The sequence below is a fragment of the Dama dama genome, chromosome 5 (assembly GCF_033118175.1).
Source record: "Dama dama isolate Ldn47 chromosome 5, ASM3311817v1, whole genome shotgun sequence".
Lineage (NCBI taxonomy): Eukaryota > Metazoa > Chordata > Mammalia > Artiodactyla > Cervidae > Dama > Dama dama.
In genome coordinates this window covers 107,744,111-107,763,130 of record NC_083685.1, presented here as the reverse complement: position 1 = coordinate 107,763,130, position 19,020 = coordinate 107,744,111, and the positions used below count along the sequence as shown (strand labels likewise).

The 19,020-nt window shown below is 39.0% G+C and overlaps 1 protein-coding gene across 1 annotated transcript in view; it reads right to left on the bottom strand.

Moving 5' to 3' along the window:
* SKAP1 (src kinase associated phosphoprotein 1) overlaps positions 1-19,020 on the bottom strand; it is a 301,141-nt gene that overhangs the window by 211,724 nt on the left and 70,397 nt on the right. Inside the window, exon 3 of the mRNA XM_061143829.1 lies at positions 4,430-4,455. Coding sequence (XP_060999812.1) covers positions 4,430-4,455 — 26 coding nt within the window. The remainder of the gene's footprint in view (positions 1-4,429; positions 4,456-19,020) is intronic.

Here is a 19,020-nt window from a genome sequence, read left to right as displayed (position 1 = left end):
TATGCTTTAATGTACCAGGTTTCATAATAGAAACAAAATATTGTTACATTTTGTATTAATTTCAAACTAGATTTTTTTTCTTTTATTCTTGCATTATAGTGAATTTTTTAAATATACAAAAGTAGGAAAAAGTGTGTACACATTGTCCAGCTTCAACATAATTTATGATCCATTTTATTTCATCTACACCCCACCCCATTTATTTCTTCCTCTCCCATATTATTTTGAATAATACATCAGAATCTATTATTTTATCTTCAAATGTCACTGCATACAAATATAAACATAATGCCATTGTCACACCTAAAAAAATAGCAGTAGATTCTCAACATAAAAAATCCAGTCAGTGTTCAAATTTCTAATTCTCTCATAGATTGTATAGTTTGATTCAGGATGCAAATAAGGTTCACACATTAGTTGATATGGCTTTTAAATCTCTTTTAATCTACAGTTAATGTGGTTTTATAATAACATTTTCTTTATTCATTTTGTATTATTTGCTTTTGCCAAGCTGTATTTTTTGGCATCAATTCACTTTGACAAGGGATATAGACCTGCCACTTCAAAATAAGATTTTTAAGATTCACACAGTGGAAAGTTTTCATATTGAAATATACCAAGTAATTTTCTTATAAACCCTCTACATCACCTATGCAGATACTCAAAGAATCTTCAAGCTGCCAAGAAATTTCACTGGTCCATATTTACCATTATTGCAAGTATAATGTAAATGACCCTTGGACAGAAAAAATACCATTTTGTTACATATATTTATGATATTCCCATGGTCTTTCTTAAATTTTTATTTAAATATTGTATCATTTGTTTTAGACTCTGGCTCCATGGTGGGCAATTTTCCTAATACTCATGAACAAGTTTTATAGCAATAAATTTAAATTATAAACACTATGCCTTATAATTGAAACTTTTTCTAACCGTAACTGTCACTAGGATCAATACCATCAAGCGCTATGGCTATCTAAAAAGGTAAAGTTAATATTGTTGCAGAAATTTGAGCAATATCATGTTTTAAATATCTGATTGCTGAAATGGTAAAAGTTCCATAGCAGATTCCAATGTACTTTCTTTGTAATTTTAAGTGAATTTAAGTAGAGAAAAAGTGGTCAAAGTAAACAGAGCTTGAATTATCAAAGGAATCTCAATCTTATTAAAAAATAAATATAAAAAGTCTTTCCTATGTTTTACAATTTTGTTTAAGCCCATTAAAAGAGGTCTTTCACTTATGTTCCTTCTATATTAAAGTAATAAATTATTGGGATTATTTTTCTTCCTATTTCCTTATTTTTAAATGAACATCATTCAGGAAGTTAAACAGTGGACGAATATGAAAACTTAGGTGAAAATGGAAGGAAAGAATTATCATAACACCATGAACAGAAACTATACTATGTCCAGTCACCATGCTAGGACTTACACATATTACTATTAGTCCTCATGACAACCTGCAATGAGGCAGTAAAATACAGCAATGAAGATACTGGGCTCTAGAATACTAATGAGCATGGAGTTTCTTATCAGGGTGATGAACACGTTCTGAAATTAGACAATGGTGATGGTTGTGCAACTCAGTGACTAAAAAACCACTGATGCATACTTTTAAAGGGTTAATTTCTTGTTATGTGAATTATATCACAATAAAGCTTTTATATCTTTTAAAAAGAGTACATGTTACGATGTCTTACTGATTAAGTTAGACTCCTTGAGGAGATTGGCCTTGAGCAATTCTCTTAACCACTCTCTGCCTCAGTAGCCACATCTATCAGATAGGTATATTAACTGCTTATTCCATAGGGCTGTTCTGAGGGTTAGATAAGACAATGGACGTAAAAGACTTCGCACAGTGTCTGGTACATCTTTATTTTATAGATAAGGGAGCCAGGATTCAGAAAAATGAAGCAACTTGCTAAGTTCACATAACCTTTAGCTAAATGGTATAGTGAGACTTGAACCCAGGATTATTAGGCCTCAACGTCCATGCTCTTTTTACCATGCCCTGTTTCTTCTCCAGAACAGGGACAAAACTCTCCTGATACTATTCCATGATCACTCTTCCATTGCATTAAACCTGGCATTGAATGGAATGACGGATAAGAAATGCTTTGCTTGAAATCCTTCTCTAGGTCTAGCAGTCTACTCTCCCAAGTATCCTTCTTTTACAGGATGCTTTTTCAGTACGTTGTGTCAACTCTTCTATAACTAAGGACTATTTTCCCTCTAGGTACCAGACTCTGGTACAAATATTCTGAAGAATACGCATGTGTGTTTAGGGAAATGCACAGAGTTAATAAAATTCATCCCATCACCTTCCTGCACAAAAATCCTGGCACAGATAAAACTGCCAGGAATGTTTGGGGCCACCATTTCTGTTCTTCTTCACTCCCTTCCCAATACTACCTAGTCTTCCAGGGCTCTTAAAATACTTCTGCCATCTGTTCTACTTCTTACATATTCTTATTCTTTTCATAATCCCAAACTGCCCCATAGTATCTTAAATAGACCTGTTACTGCTCCCACCCAAATTACTTTTTAGAAGCAAACAATCTGCTAAGATCTGACCAAAAGGGCAAGGTAAAAGATACCCTTTCTTTCCTCTTCTGCCCCTTAAAACTCTCTTAGTGGGAGGAACAAAGCTGGGGGCAAGCCACATGTACATGGGTTTTCCTATTTTATCTTTCCTTACATTGCTTCCGAATGAGCAAAGAATATCCAATTTGCTACATATATCCAATCATTGTCAAGAAGTAAACAGTTTTCTGTTCTAAATAAACTCTTTTCAGTTGTCTCCTTTACTGCTCTACCTCTGCCTTCTTTATGAAAGAGGAAGACTGTGTAGAAGTTGCCCTATGCTGGACGATGACTATAATACCACTATTACAAGAATCTGGTGAGATGCGTGCTTTGTCTTTTGAGCCCCACACAGTCCCTTGTGTTAAGCTCTAAAATTATTTTCTCTTCTCAACACATTACTATACCACATCTCTGACACTAATTCTTTATTTCTCCTTTAGGTAATTAATTCTATCTTCACAGTTCTATTCATTTCTGCCTGTTTACATTCATATTCTGCCCCCTGTGGATTTTGGTTAGCATCTGTTAAACCCTGAACTATAGGGCCATTTCTTGAATAGCATATTTCACATTTTGCAAAACAAACTGCTACATTAGTACATATAATTCTCTATTCTCAACCTATGTTTTCAGCCATAAATGCTTTAGGACAGTGAGGTATACAGTAACACTATATCACATTATTTAAAATGTTACAAATGCTATTGTTATAATTTACAAAAGTTTAAAAACTTCAAAAATATAATATTTTATTTTTAAAGTTTGCTTTTAAAGAAACCTTTATAGACTTCAAAGTATGAGCTAGGAAAATTAAATTTTTAATAAAACTAGAATCATTACAGTTTGATTTTTTAAGGTACTGCTGTTCACTGAGATGGATACATTGGTGATGTTATGAAAATAAAGAAAAATATTGGAAAAGCTTGCAATTGTTTAAAAAATTTTATAGAGCAAAATAGTTCATAAAGCTATTTTAGTTTAAAATGCTCTGTGATTTTTCTGAGAAAATAAAAATCTCCCATTTATAACAAGTTGAGATAGTTAATATTCAGAATGATGTTTGTGACATTCTCAACCAGGGTACATAAAGTATGCATATACTTTATTTTTTTTTTAAGTATGCATATACTTTAAAGGCACCCCCTCAAACTGAATTCAGAAAAATTTTCACTTTTGAACCTTTTAAAAATGTGTTTTTACCCTCTTTTTTTCAATTTTGCACACAGCTGTCTGTTGTACTTTTTAGAATCATGCCAGATGCTGGGTTCATCAAGCAAAAGCAGGAAAACAATGGTTTGAAAGCAATTAGAAGCACGGAGGCTGCAGTGAGGCTCATATTAAAATGTGATAATACCGTTCTAGGGGGAATTTCAACACTACTCCATTTCTGACATGCTTCTGCTGCCAGACAGGCAGGCTGTGTGGAAGAGCACTGTGATTGAGGAGGTAACACACCGGAATTTATTTCTGGAGCAATGAAGGATTAGTTGAGCTGGAGCCCTCCCAAGGCTTTTATTATGGACTCGGCCACCATTTTATCTGAATGCTGGTGGATCCTGTTGGCATCTAACAAAGCTCAAGGAATAAAAGCATACTAAAGCTTTGGTCCTACAGAATAATCTAGCACTAATTCATTCAGAAGGCAGAAGCATCAGGGCTTCTTATTGCTAAAAGGCAGGGCAAGGGAGCCCAGCAGGGTGAAGGTTAATTAAACACTCCACTGACTTTCCTCAGAAAGGGCCAATGCCACCCTATGGAGAAGCTTACTTAGAAGATACAGAAGTAACAATACCATCTACACATTTTCAGTATGAACCATAAATGGTTGAAGAGGACTCACCTTGGGGCTGAAAATTCCAAAAGTATCTGAAATAAAAGGAAAAAGAAGGGAGGTAAGTCAAACTTGTATTTCTCAATCGTGGCATATGATAGCAATAGCACTCCTAAATAGGCAATAACTAGCCAAAGCCACAATCTACTCTAACAAAAACTGAAGGGTTGTCCTTGAGATTTGAAAGATTCTTAAAGGTTTGAAAGGGAAATTTATTTAACTCACTGTATCTCCTTAGATTAAGTCTGACTTTAGAGCCAGAAAGGTCCTAAAATATTACCTAGCCATGGTCCAGGTTTCTCCTAAGGAGCTCTGCAGGCTTTGACCAGGACAATTCCTTGTTTTGATAACCTATCTTGTGTATTACAGGACAATCAGCATCATTGGTTCTGGGCACCCCCAGTTGTTATGACAACTAAAGCACCACCCCCCAACACATCCCCAAATACCTTCTAGACCTAAATTCTTAATTTTACAGGTGATGCATGAACAACTGACTCAAGGTCATCTAATATTTTAGTGTCCGAGCCAAGACTGGGGCTCTTGCAATTCAGTCTATCATTCTATCTCCTCTTTTATTTTGGGAAATGACTGACAAACCCCATAACCCTTGAAGTCTTACAAATAATGAAATGGCAATAGCAGAAGGGATCATTTGCAAGTCACTTACTTGAAATATAAATTGCTTCCCCCGCCTCCCCACAGAAGCAATGTTATATATAGTGGCTACCCACAAAAGTCTATTGTACTTTGGACTCCATTTCCTCCTGCCTTCACAGGATACTTACATTATTACATCGATTTTCTCTTATATAAATTCAACCTCTTCCTCTCAACGTGGCCCTTTCCATCAGCATTTATGCTCATATAAAAATAAAGCAAACCTTCCCTCACCCCCTTCATATCCCTCCATCTGCTGCCCTCTTTCCTTTCACATCACAGTGAAATTTTCAAAAATGTTGGCTATAGTTTCTCTTTATTTCCTCACCTCCCACCTGCTCTTCAACATATCCCAATCTTGCTTATGGTCACCACATATTAATTCTTGCTATAAACATAGTAATCTCTATCCCTCTAAGTGGAAAGAATATTTTTCTATCCTCATCTTGACTCCCCAGGGGCATATATGAGTATAACAGCATTTTTTCTAAGGAGAGAGTTCACAGTTTTAATCCAATTCTTAAAAATATCCCCCCAAAAAAAATTCCAAAAAAGATGAGGAAAAGGGTAATACATTGATGATAATGGTGTGTCTTCTGGTACGTGAAAGTGAAAAGTCACTGAGTCATGTTTGACTCTTGGCGACCCCATGGACTATACAGTCCATGGAATTCTCTAGGTCAGAATACTGGAGTGGGTAGCCTTTCTCTTCTCCAGGGGTTCTTCCCAACCCAGGTCTCTGGCATTACAGGCGGATTTTTTACCAGCTGAGCCACAAGGGAAGCCCAAGAATACAGGAGTGGGTAACTTATCCCTTCTCCAGCAGATCTTCCCAACCCAGGAATCAAACCCAGGTCTCCTGAATTGTAGGTGGATTCTTTACCAACTGAGTTCAAGACTGAAATAAGGTGTGGCTACTTTGGGGGGGGGGGGAAACACCAGCCCAAAGAGCATCTAAGTTATTTCTTTGTAAAAATTCAGAAAATGGAGAGGAAGGAGATATGCAGGGAGTATATATCTCCGGAGTATAATCCAGAGATGAATTTGTGGGAGATAAACAGAGTTGAGAAGAGAATGTGAAGAAACCTTGTGATTGACTTTTCTTGTTCCTTTTCTTTCTCAGAACAGCTCTGGACTGGCAATCAGGTGAAGGAATGTTAAGATGCTTGGGTTAGAGGGCAAGGAAGGTTCAGAACAGCTTTGACCTCTTCAGTGGAAAGGGGGAGAGGGGATGAGAAAGGGAAGGGTGGGAAATATAAAGGTGCAGCATCTGGGGAAAAGGGCATCCACACTGACATAAGGGCATATGTAAATTGAAACTAGCTGCAACTTAAATAATTTGTTTTTATTAGTATGATGGGTCAATTTCCACCGAGCAGACACTGCCGTTTCCCAATGAACTTGGCCAATGTGAAAAGTTCTCCATAAATCTCCTGTCTGTAAAACACAGCTTACCAAGCAAATTATCAAGAGGGTGAACAATTTTCCATCTTCTATTCCTATTTTTCCATCTTTTCTCAAGGTGTTGCCTTGCCTCCGCCCCATTCCAATGATTACCCAACCTCTATCTAATTCAATATAAATAGAAATGAGGATATGAACATGTGCAGATTGTGTGTGTGCACTCCTCTTTTCAAAATGTTAGCGACAGCAACAGCAAAAACTTGGCTAACAAATGTTTTCACTTACTGATGGAGAAAAAAACAGCCATGCCCCAGTGGCAGTTAAAGGGCCAATTCATGGTAAATTGTCAAAACAGATAAAACGTTACTAATGATCTCAGTCTCTTACCTGTTCCCCCTACCCCTACCCCTCACCATCTCCATTCCAACTCACACACATTTTCAGTTCCTTTCTCTACATACTATAAAGTGTCCTAGTTTCACTTGTTAGTTAAGGAGATGTTATATGTTCACATATACCAAGTATTGCTTCTCCCAACAGTAGTTATATCTTAAGAAGGCTGTTTATGGAGAAAGAATTAAATTTAATTTAATCCAATAAGTAGCAGGTCTCTCTAGTAGATGTTAAATAGCAGAATCTGCTTTATTCTTGATGATACTGTAATTAAATATTTCTGTCAATAAAAATTATATATAGAACTTTATGTAGAAAATGACATGAAGTGGAATATTAGTTCGTTTCTTTCTCAAGAGATATAAAACTACCCTGGTAAACTACCTCTTCTTCTTTTCTTCTTATTTTAACTATTTATTATGTAACAACCCTAAAGGAAGTCTGTACACACACACACACACACACACACACACCACTCTATCCCAGAGCTCAGAGAGGATACTTCTAAAAGGCAAGGCCAAAAGGTGAACAATCTCATTTCTCACTGGAGGGCACCATGGATTATTCTTTGCTGACTCACTTAAAGTCTTAATCTTATCTTGTTAAATATATCCTATGGATGTCCTTCATTACATTCTCTGGAAAGATGATTCCGCACTAGAGAATTCTACTCTCCTTAGGAGGCATTTAGTCAAATCCTGCCAACATCTTCTAATTATTATCCTTCACTTTAAAAACAATTATCCCTTAGCCAGAGACTCCAACAAGTCTGAAACTAGAAATTTTAAACCAAAATACAAAGACCACAATGGAAATATATAGAAGAAAAAGCATGCAAACACACACACAGAGTTGTGTTTATCCTAAAAGCCTCTGAGAATTTCATATCAGGGCTGAGCAGATAGATGGCAAACACTTCTTTAATCTTCTCTTTGAAGCTTCAGCTTCAATATGAAAGGGAAGCTATCACTCCTCTACAATATCCATACTCTACATCATCAGGTCCATGCAAATGATATTTGGAACTGGAAAAAAGATGAGTACAGAATGAGCAGAGAAAATGCTGCAACCGTATTGATGATGATGATTTTCACATTCAGTCAAAATAAATCTATCTTTACTTGTGCCTCCAAAATTAAAATGGAAGAATAATATTTTACAACGTTTAGTCTATGCTACAGAATACAGCCTTAAAAATTTTATTATTATTATTTATCTATTATTTTTGGCTGCACTGGGTCTTCACTGCTATACTCGGGCTTCTTCCAGTTGCAGGCGTGGGGGTGGCTACTCTCCAGTTGCGGTGCAGGGGTTTCTCATTGCAGTGGCTTCTCTTGTTGCAGAGCACATGTTCCAGGGCACACAGACTTCAGTAATTTCAGCACATGGGCTCAGTAGTTGTGGTGCCCACAGGCTTAGTTGCCCCAAGGAATGAGGAATCTTCCAGGACCAGGGATGGAACTCCTGTCCCCTGCACTGGCAGGCAGATTCTTAACCACTGGACCACCAGGGAAGTCCCTGAATAAAGTCTTGAAAATTTAAGGTTACTTTACGTGCAAGGCAAAATTTGCTATTTGTGTTTTTAAATTAAAGAAGTTTTAATTGAACTTTAGTTTAAGGAAAAGTGCAGCAAATAAAATAAACTCACTATATTGAGGGAGTCTTGATGAGCAGCTATAGCTATCATAGCAGTAGTAATGATAATAACAATGCTAAGATTTTTAAAAGTCAATTGTTGGGCATTGTTTTAAGTACTCATATAAACTTACTTCCTCCACATTCTAACCCTATTATTATACCCATTTTATAAATGAGGAAACCAAGGCATTAAGAGGTGAGATAACTTGCCCATGGTTTCAAAGCTACTAATCGAGGTTTATTAATCTTAGCTAATCCTAGCAACTAGATTCAGACAGACACTTTAGTAGGAATTAAACAGGAAAGCTTTGGGATTCTGTGTTTCCACTGCAGGGGGAGGTCCATCTCAGATTACATTTCAGTATCTTTCAAATTGCAAACATACTGTTCTAGTTTGTCACTTGAGATAGATGGAATATGAGATTTCTCCTAAAAATAAGGCTATTAACTTTTAATCATTAGTTTGCGTTTTGAAGGTGGGTGTCAAATTCTTGACCATGGAGCTAACCAATAAACATGGTTAGTGAGGTTAAAATATTCAGAGCTTTAACCACTAAGCTAGCTAATTAGATAGATCCTGGTGAAGTAGGTAAGACAAATGTAACTATCCTCATTTTATTGGAACTATCTAAGGAGGAAAAATAATTCCATTTCCTAATTATAATAAAACTATGTATTCAGCATTTAACATATGCTAGGTGTTGTTCTCAGTATACATTTTACATGTATTATTTTATCTTCATCATAATCCAATGAGATTATTACTATTATAACGATACTATTCAGTTCAGTTCAGTCGCTCAGTTATGTCTGACTCTTTGCAACCCCATGAATCGCAGCACGCCAGGCCTCCCTGTCCATCACCAACTTCCGGAGTTCACTCAAACTCATGCCCATCGAGTCGGTGATGCCATCCAGCCATCTCATCCTCTGTTGTCCCCTTCTCCTCCTGCCCTCAATCCCTCTCAGGATCAGGGTCTTTTCCAATGAGTCAACTCTTCGCATGAGGTGGCCAAAGTATTGGAGTTTCAGCTTCAGCATCAGTCCTTCCAATGAACACCCAGGACTTATCTCCTTTAGGATGGACTGGTTGGATCTCCTTGCAGTTCCAGGGACTCTCAAGAGTCTTCTCCAACACCACAGTTCAAAAGCATCAATTCTTCAGCGCTCAGCTTTCTTCACAGTCCAACTCTCACATCCATAACATGACCACTGGAAAAACCATAGCCTTGACCAGACAGACCTTTGTTGGCAAAGTAATGTCTCTGCTTTTTAATATGCTATCTAGGTTGGTCATAACTTTCATTCCAAGGAGTAAGCGTCTTTTAATTTCATAGCTGCAGTCACCATCTGCAGTGATTTTGGAGCCCCAAAAAATAAAGTCTGACAGTGTTTCCACTGTTTCCCCATCTATTTCCCATGAGGTGATGGGACCAGATGCCATGACCTTAGTTTTCTGAATGTTAAGCTTTAAGCCAACTTTTTCACTCTCCTCTTTCACTTTCATCAAGAGGCTTTTTAGTTCCTCATCACTCTCTGCCATAAGGGTGGTGTCATCTGATTATCTGAGGTTATTGATATTTCTCCCAGCAATCTTGATTCCAGCTTGTGCTTCTCCAGCCCAGCGTTTCTCATGATGTACTCTGCATATAAGTTAAATAAGCAGGGTGACAATATACAGCCTTGACGTACTCCTTTTCCTATTTGGAACCAGTCTGTTGTTCCATGTCCAGTCTAACTGTTGCTTCCTGACCTGCATACAGGTTTCTCAAGAGGCAGGTCAGGTGGTCTGGTATTCCCATCTCTTTAAGAATTTTCCACAGTTTATTGTGATCCACACAGTTGAAGGCTTTGGCGCAGTCAATAAAGCAGAAATAGATGTTTTTCTGGAACTCTCTTGCTTTTTCGATGATCCATCAGATATTGGCAATTTGATCTCTGGTTCCTCTGCCTTTTCTAAAACCAGCCTGAACATCTGGAAGTTCTCGGTTCACGTATTGCTGAAGCCTGGCTTGGAGAATTTTGAGCATTACTTTACTAGCACGTGAGACGAGTGCAATTGTGCGGTAGTTTGAGCACTCTTTGGGATTGCCTTTCTTAGGGATTGGAATGAAAACGGACCTTTTCCAGTCCTGTGGCCACTGCTGAGTTTTCCAAATTTGCTGGCATATTGAGTGCAGCACTTTCACAGCATCATCTTTCAGGATTCGAAATAGCTCAACTGGGATTCCATCACATCTACTAGCTTTGTTTGTAGTGATGCTTCCTAAGGCCCACTTGGCTTCACATTCCAGGATGTCTGGATCTAGGTGAGTTCATCACACCACTGTGATTATCTGGCTCGTGAAGATCTTTTTTGTACAGTTCTTCTGTGTATTCTTGCCACCTATTCTTAATATCTTCTGCTTCTGTTAGGTTCATTCCATTTCTATCCTTTATTGAACCCATCTTTGCATGAAATGTTCCCTTGATATCTCTAATTTTCTTGAAGAGATCTCTAGTCTTTCCCATTCTGTTGTTTTCCTCTATTTCTTTGCATTGATCGCTGAGCAAGGCTTTCTTATCTCTCCTGGCTATTCTTTGGAACTCTGCATTCAAATGGGAATATCTTTCCTTTTCTCCTTTGCTTTTTGCTTCTCTTCTTTTCACAGCTATTTGTAAGGCCTCCTCAGACAGCCATTTTGCCTTTTTGCATTTCTTTTCCATAGGGATGGTCTTGATCCCTGTCTCCTGTACAGTGTCACAAACCTCCGTCCAATGATACAATGATACTATTACTATCCCCATTTTACAGATGAGGAAACTAAGACTCAGGATGGTCAAACAAATTGACCAGGATCAGGCAGCTGTTAGTGGCAGAGTCAAGATCTGTATCTGGGTCTGCTGGGCAACTGCATTTCTACTGGCTGTAATGCAGAAAACAAGCCTAGTACTAAGAGAAGTTACAACTGTTATGTCAGACAGCCTAGTATCAGGGAGAGTCCTTAATCTGGAGTCAACTATGGATTCAACTATTTGAGCTTTGGGAAATTCATAAACTCCCTAAAATTATAGGTGCAAAGTAACGTGTGTTTTCTTTTTCCTTGAAAAAGAGTCCATGAACTCCATTAGATTTCAAAAAAATGGCACTAACTCTCCTCCTCCAAAATGATAAACAGGATTAGATGAGTAGGGTTAGATGAAAAGGATTATAATGGCATTATAAACGTAGCTATGCAGAAAGGCTAAAATCTGTAATCTAGAACATCTAGATGAAAATCTTTTACAACTAAAGCATTAAGAGTGTTGTTTTACTTGTGACCTACAGAAATTTAAGACCCATCGTACATTCCCTGTCTTGGTAAAAAAAAATCAAATCTCTTCTTGATGACTTACAGATGTCCAGATTTGAACTTCAGTTTTTCATACAAAAACAGTGGTGACTTCTAAAGGGGTAGGTTCTCTGTAATACTCAATGTCCAGAGACTGCCATTTCCCTCTTGATCATCTCTGTTCCCTGGTAATGGCTGTCTCCAAACAAACTGCAAAGACTAACGCTAAAGTGTTATCCTGGCATTAGAAATGGCATCTCAGAATTCAGATGGACACCTGGTTGACCAGGGCTTCAGTAGTAAGTTAACAAGGCTAGGAAAACCCTTGCATTTGACCTTGAGTAGTGAGGCACATGGTAAATACTGATTATACCCAAGGAAATGACTTTTCTGAACAATGCTAATAGTCTCTACACTGAATATTTCCTATAACCTCTTCTCTCATTTAAGAAGATTCAGCTGATTTTGAATTCTCTTTCCACTACCAGTATTTCAACAGAAGGAATGGGCAAGGGGCAAAGGTAATAGGGCATGACACCCTAGAACACAAGTGGGAAAAGAGCACCATCTGGTGGAAGTCTCTGATGGAGCATCAGAGGACTGAGACCCAGGGGTGGGGTGTCTGACTCTTTGTGATCCCACGGATCCTCTGCCAGGCTCCTCTGTCCATGGGATTCTCCAGGCAAGAATACTGGAGTGGGTTGTCCTTCCCTTCTCCAGGGGATCTTCCCAACTCAGGGATCGAACCTGGGTCTTCCACATTGCAGGCAGATTCTTTACTGGTTGGGCCACCAAGGGTGGCCTTAGAAACCTCAGCCTTAGAAACAGTTGAGCAAAACGGGAAGGTCCCTGGGAGTGGTGCCCCCTATAGTCCCTGTTCCTTCAAGCCATCAAAAGTACAAGAACTAGTATCTGCCTACAGGAAGCTTACAATCTTTTCTAAACTATGAGATACACATGAAGAGAATATACATGAAAAGATAGTCAATTTAAGATAGTAAGTTACAAACACACACTATGGTAACAACAACAAAAAAAAGATATGCAGATGATACCACTCTAATGGCAGAAAGTGAAGAGGAACTAAAGAGCCTCTTGATGAGGGTGAAATGAGAAGAGTGAAAAAGCTGACCTGAAAACACAACATTGAAAAAACTAAGATCATGGCATCTGGTCCCATTACTTCATGGCTAATAGAAGGGGAAAAAGGAGAAGCAGTGACAGATATTATTTTCTTGGGCTCCAAAATCACTATAGACAGTGACTGCAGCCATGAAATTAAAAGATGCTTATTCCTTGGAAAGAAAATTATGACAAATCCGGACAGCATATTAAAAAGCAGAGACATCACTTTGCAAAAAAGGTCTGTATAGTCAAAGCTTTTGGTTTTTCCAAAAGTCATGTACGAATGTGAGAGTTTGGCCATAAAGAAGGTTGAGTGCTGAAGAACTGATGCTTTCGAATTATGCTGCTGAAGACTTGAGAGTCCTTTGGACTGCAAAGAGATCCAACATTCATACTTTGGTTGCCTGATGCGAAGAGTTGACTCTCTGGAAAAGATCCTGATGCTGGGAAAGACTGAAGGCAAAAGGAGAAGGGGTGGCAGAGGATGGGGCTTTCCTGGTGGCTCAGCTGGTAAAGAATCTGTCTGCAATGCAGGAGACCTGGGTTTGATCCCTGGGTTGGGAAGATCCCCGGATGAGATGGTTAGACAGCATCACTGACTCAATGGACATGAATTTGAGCAAACTCCAGAAGACAGTAGAGGACACAGGAGCCTGGCATGCTGTAGTCCATGAGGTCACAAAGAGTCAGACACAACTTAGCAACTGAACAACAACAATGGTAACAACAGATGATAAGCACATAGCTCATGTAATAGAAGGAGCTGTCATAAGAAAGTCTTGGATTATTTGGGGGAAGGTAATAGTTCTGTGATCTTGAGTCTATGTCCACAAATTTTAGAAATTTTAGAAACCCTAGAAGACAGCACCACAAAGTTCTCTTACAAAATACAATGGTCACAATTAAACTTGTATTAAATAATAAATAAGTAACATTATCTGACTTGATTTGATTTGATAGTATCACCCACGACTAAAAAAAGTTTTTTAGAAGTCTATTAGCAGATAATAAAAAAGAAATAATATAAAATAAATTCATTCAATAAAATCCTATTCACCGCTAAGAGCCTTCTGTAACACAATCACTACATGAAATCCCTGCTATGACATTAATAGTAAAATCTAGGAGCTCAATGATTATGCCCTTTCATTGAAACACTGGAAACCTACATTCTAATATTTCATCCCCTGTGTTCTAGCATTAACACTGCAAATTGTGGTTGCTATGCAATCCCCCTACTCCCTACATGTAACAGACAACCAAATATGACTCAATGAACTATTAAAGAAAAACACTAGCTAGCTGTGTTGTGGCAAAATGAAAGACACTAAATGTCAGGTCAGAGTTAAAATTTCTTTTCCTTTGTGTAGAAAAAAGGGAACAACTGAAGGGTTCATTGGCCGGTTGGTTTGCTCATTTTTAAGGATAGGGAATAATGTCCATTGCGATCAGATCCATTAGAAATATGCAGCCTGGATGGGAAAGAGAGGAGCAAATCAGTTTAGGAAGCTGCTGGAGAGCAAGAGAAGGGACAAAAGGTTTCAGAAGGAAAGTCAGAGATGTCTTTTGATACCAAACCTGTGTTTTGAGAGAGAAAACAAGGCAGTACTCACAAAGAACTCTAGCTGATTATCATATTTTAATCTGTACTATCTTTAGCTCTTGCCCTGCCATTTTTTCACCACTGATACTTAGAACCTAATTTAATTTATTTTTTGCTTGCTTCAGGTTAATAGCTACTCTTAGACCACAGAGACTCCTAGTTATCTGATTGATGAATAACTAGATGACAACTAGTTATAATAACTAGATGACTGTGACTGTGGACCATATACTCCCTGAATTTTACAGCTAGAAGGACATCGAAGGTCATTTAACTCAGCCCCTGACTGTATAGATGAGAAAAACGAAACATGAGGAGGTTATCTGATTGTACCATAAGAGTTTAAAAATCCACACTGTAGAGCCACGACAGTTTATCTTGTGCAAAATCAGAAACAGATTCAAAATGTGATATTCATTTGAAAATTCCTTTGGTGTTTTTCTTGTTGTGAACATGGTCACTTTATTCACCTGAGCTCAAATATTACATAAATTTTTTTTTTTTTCAAATATTACATAAAATTTTTAAGCTGGACTAGCTCCTGGGGCTCCTCTAGGCAGCGTGAATTTATGAACATTAACATGTCAACAAACCGTTTATATCTCAAGTTATGAACACTGCATTCAATCTCTCAAACAGTAAAAATTCTCCACTATTTGCCAGACATTCCATGAGGGTCTGAGAGCAGAGAAAGCCTGAACTGTGGGCCAGTTTGGCTGGAATAATGCAAAATTGTGCAAAAGTGGTGTGAGTGACCTAAAACACACACAAGGTAAAAACTGGGGCTAGCAGAATCTAGGTCTGGCTAATCCCAGAATCCGTTTTACTTCCTGCAGATGAGAGTTTCTGGGGGTGGACTTGGGGTCAGATTGAGGGAAGATGCCTGGAGGGGAGAGCCACAGAGAGGCCGGGCCCAGGATGCAGAGAGAAGCCAGGCAGAGGGGCCAGGTGTTCAGAGCAGGTGGCAGAGGCCCACAGCAGATGTTGGGGGTGTGGGGGAGACAGGGCAGGACTGTGAATGGGTTCCAACCTGAAAGACTTTGTTTTATCTTGTGAAATAGACTATGATGTCGAGCAAGAGTGAGAGGTGATATGATAAGGTAAAGGCAGCTAAAAACCTTAGAGGGAAGAATACTGAGGAAAATTAAAAAAGCTGTTGATACAGAGCATGTGAAATAACTGCCAGGCATCACTAAGGGGTCAGCTGAGGTTGGAGACTAAGATTTACTGTGGCGGCAATCCAATTGTGTCATTTTTCTCCAGCACTAATTAGCTGCTCAGGTGTAAAATCAGAAAAGGTGGACAGCTGAATTGACCCAAGTTTAGAATCTTTCTAGGCTTGTGGGATAAAAAGACAAGAGAGTAAGAGAAGACTGGAGGAGCATGCCATGGAACTCAGGCTGGCCAGGGAAGAAACCAATGGCCAAAGACTTGACTATGCTGTCCGTACATATAAAATACTTTTAACAATCAAATATTAAAATAGTCAATATTTAACATTTAATTAAAATATTCAAAAATAAGAGACATAATTATTCTACTCTTCTCTCTCAGGACTGTTCTTTGTCCCCAAAGTCCCAAACCTCTCCTATCTCATGTTTCCTGTTTCAGTGGCCAACATCTCCATCCACACAACTGAAGCTTAGGAGTCATCTTCTATCTCGTCCCCTATTCTATGTATATCCCATCAATCACCAAGACCTGGAGATTCTATCTTCTTCATTTATTTTTAATCTATCTCCTCTCCCTCACTATGGGCACTGAATTCACTCAAGTCCTCAGAATACCTCACCCAGATCAATATAACCACGTCCAAAGTGGTCTACCTGCCACTTTGCTCCTCTCTGAGCAATTCCCGTCAGTGCTGATGGAGAAGGAAGTGCAGCGACTGTGAAGAGCCAAGGCTCTGCAGATGAGCCTAGGTTAGAGTTCTAACACCTTCATCTTCTAGCTGGGAGACTGTAGCTGCTGTCTCAGTTTCTTCATCTTTAAAATAGAAATAATAACCGTATCTGTCATGTATCATTCTTTTTTTTTTTTTTTTATTAGTTGGAGGCTAATTACTTCACAACATTTCAGTGGGTTTTGTCATACATTGATATGAATCAGCCATAGATTTACACGTATTCCCCATCCCGATCCCCGCTCCCACCTCCCTCTCCACCCGATTCCTCTGGGTCTTCCCAGTGCACCAGGCCCGAGCACTTGTCTCATGCATCCCACCTGGGCTGGTGATCTGTTTCACCATAGATAGTATACATGCTGTTCTTTTGAAATATCCCACCCTCACATTCTCCCACAGAGTTCAAAAGTCTGTTCTGTATTTCTGTGTCTCTTTTTCTGTTTTGCATATAGGGTTATTGTTACCATCTTTCTAAATTCCATATATATGTGTTAGTATACTGTAATGTTCTTTATCTTTCTGGCTTACTTCACTCTGTATAAGGGGCTCCAGTTTCATTAGGACTGGTTCAAATGAATTCTTTTTAACGGCTGAGTAATATTCCATGGTGTATATGTACCACAGCTTCCTTATCCATTCATCTGCTGATGGGCATCTAGGTTGCTTCCATGTCCTGGCTATTATAAACAGTGCTGCGATGAACACTGGGGTGCACGTGTCTCTTTCAGATCTGGTTTCCTCAGTGTGTATGCCCAGAAGTGGGATTGCTGGGTCATATGGCAGTTCTATTTCCAGTTTTTTAAGAAATCTCCACACTGTTTTCCATAGCGGCTGTACTAGTTTGCATTCCCACCAACAGTGTAAGAGGGTTCCCTTTTCTCCACACCCTCTCCAGCATTTATTGCTTGTAGACTTTTGGATAGCAGCCATCCTCACTGGCGTGTAATGGTACCTCATTGTGGTTTTGATTTGCATTTCTCTAATAATGAGTGATGTTGAGCATCTTTTCATGTGTTTGTTAGCCATCTGTATGTCTTCTTTGGAGAAATGTCTGTTTAGTTCTTTGGCCCACGTATCATTCTTGGGAGGATTAACTGAGATGATATACATAAAGAACTGAGCATTAGGCCTGGCACTTGGCAGTCTTCAGTAAACCTCAATTGTTATGTCATTCAGTCAGTTCAGTTGCTCAGCCATGTCTGACTCTTTGTGACCCCATGGACTGCAGCACGCCAGGCCTCCCTGTCCATCACCAACTCCTGGAGTTTACTCAAACTCATGTCCATTGAGTTGGTGATGCCATCCAACCATCTCATCCTCTGTCATCCCCTTCTCCTCCTGCGTTCAATCTTTCCCAGCATCAGGGCCTTTTCCAATGAGTCAGTTCTTCGCATCAGGTGGCCAAAGTTTTGGAGTTTCAGCTTCAGCATCTGTCCTTCCAATGAATATTCAGGGTTGAGTTCCTTTAGGATGGACTGGCTGGATCTCCTTGCAGTCCAAGGGACTCTCAAGAGTCTTCTCCAACATCATGGTTCAAAAGCATCAATTCTTCAGCACTCAACTTTCTTTATAGTCCAACTCTCACATCCATACATGGCTACTGGAAAAACCATAGCCTTGACTAGATGGACCTTTGTTGGCAAAATAATGTCTCTGTTTTTAATATGCTGTCTAGGTTGGTCAAAAGTTTTCTTCCAAGGAGTAAGTGTCTTTTAATTTCATGACTGCAGTCACCATCTGCAGTGATTTTGGAGCCCCCCAAAATAAAGTCTGCCACTGTTTCCACTGTTTCTCCATCTGTTTGCCATGAAGTGATGGGACTGGATGCCATGATCTTAGTTTTCTGAATGTTGAGCTTAAGCCAACTTTTTCACTCTCCTCTTTCACTTTAATCAGGAGGCTCTTCAGTTCTTCATTTTCTGCCATAAGGGTGATGTCATCTGCATATCTGAAGTTACTGATATTTCTCCTGGCAATCTTAATTCCAGCTTGTGCTTCATCCAGCCGAGTTTCTCATGATGTACTCTGAATATAAGTTAAATATGCAGGGTCACAATATATAGCCTTGACATTTTCCTATTTGGAACCAGTCTGTTGTTCCAAGTCCAGTTCTAACTGTTGACCTGCACACAGATTTCTCAAGAGGCAGGTCAGGTGATCTGGTATTCCCATCTCTTTCAGAATTTTCCACAGTTTATTGTGATCCACACAGTCAAAGGCTTTGGCATAGTCAATAAAGCTATGGTGGTGGTGGTGGTTTAGTCGTTAAGTCATGTCCGACTCTTACAACTCCATGGACTGTAGCCTGTCAGGCTCCTCTGCCCATGGGATTTTACAGGCAAGAATACCGGAGTGGATTGCCATTTCCTTCTCCAGGGGATCTTCCCGACCCAGGAATCGAACCCCAGTCTCCTGCATTGCAGGCAGTTTCTTCACTGACTGAGCTATGAGGAAAGCCTCTCATAGCTATTTCATAAAGCAGAAATAGATGTTTCTCTGGAACTCTTTTGGGTGAAAAACTTCTTCATTTGGATGTTTTAGCTTAACAAAGCTTACTTATTTT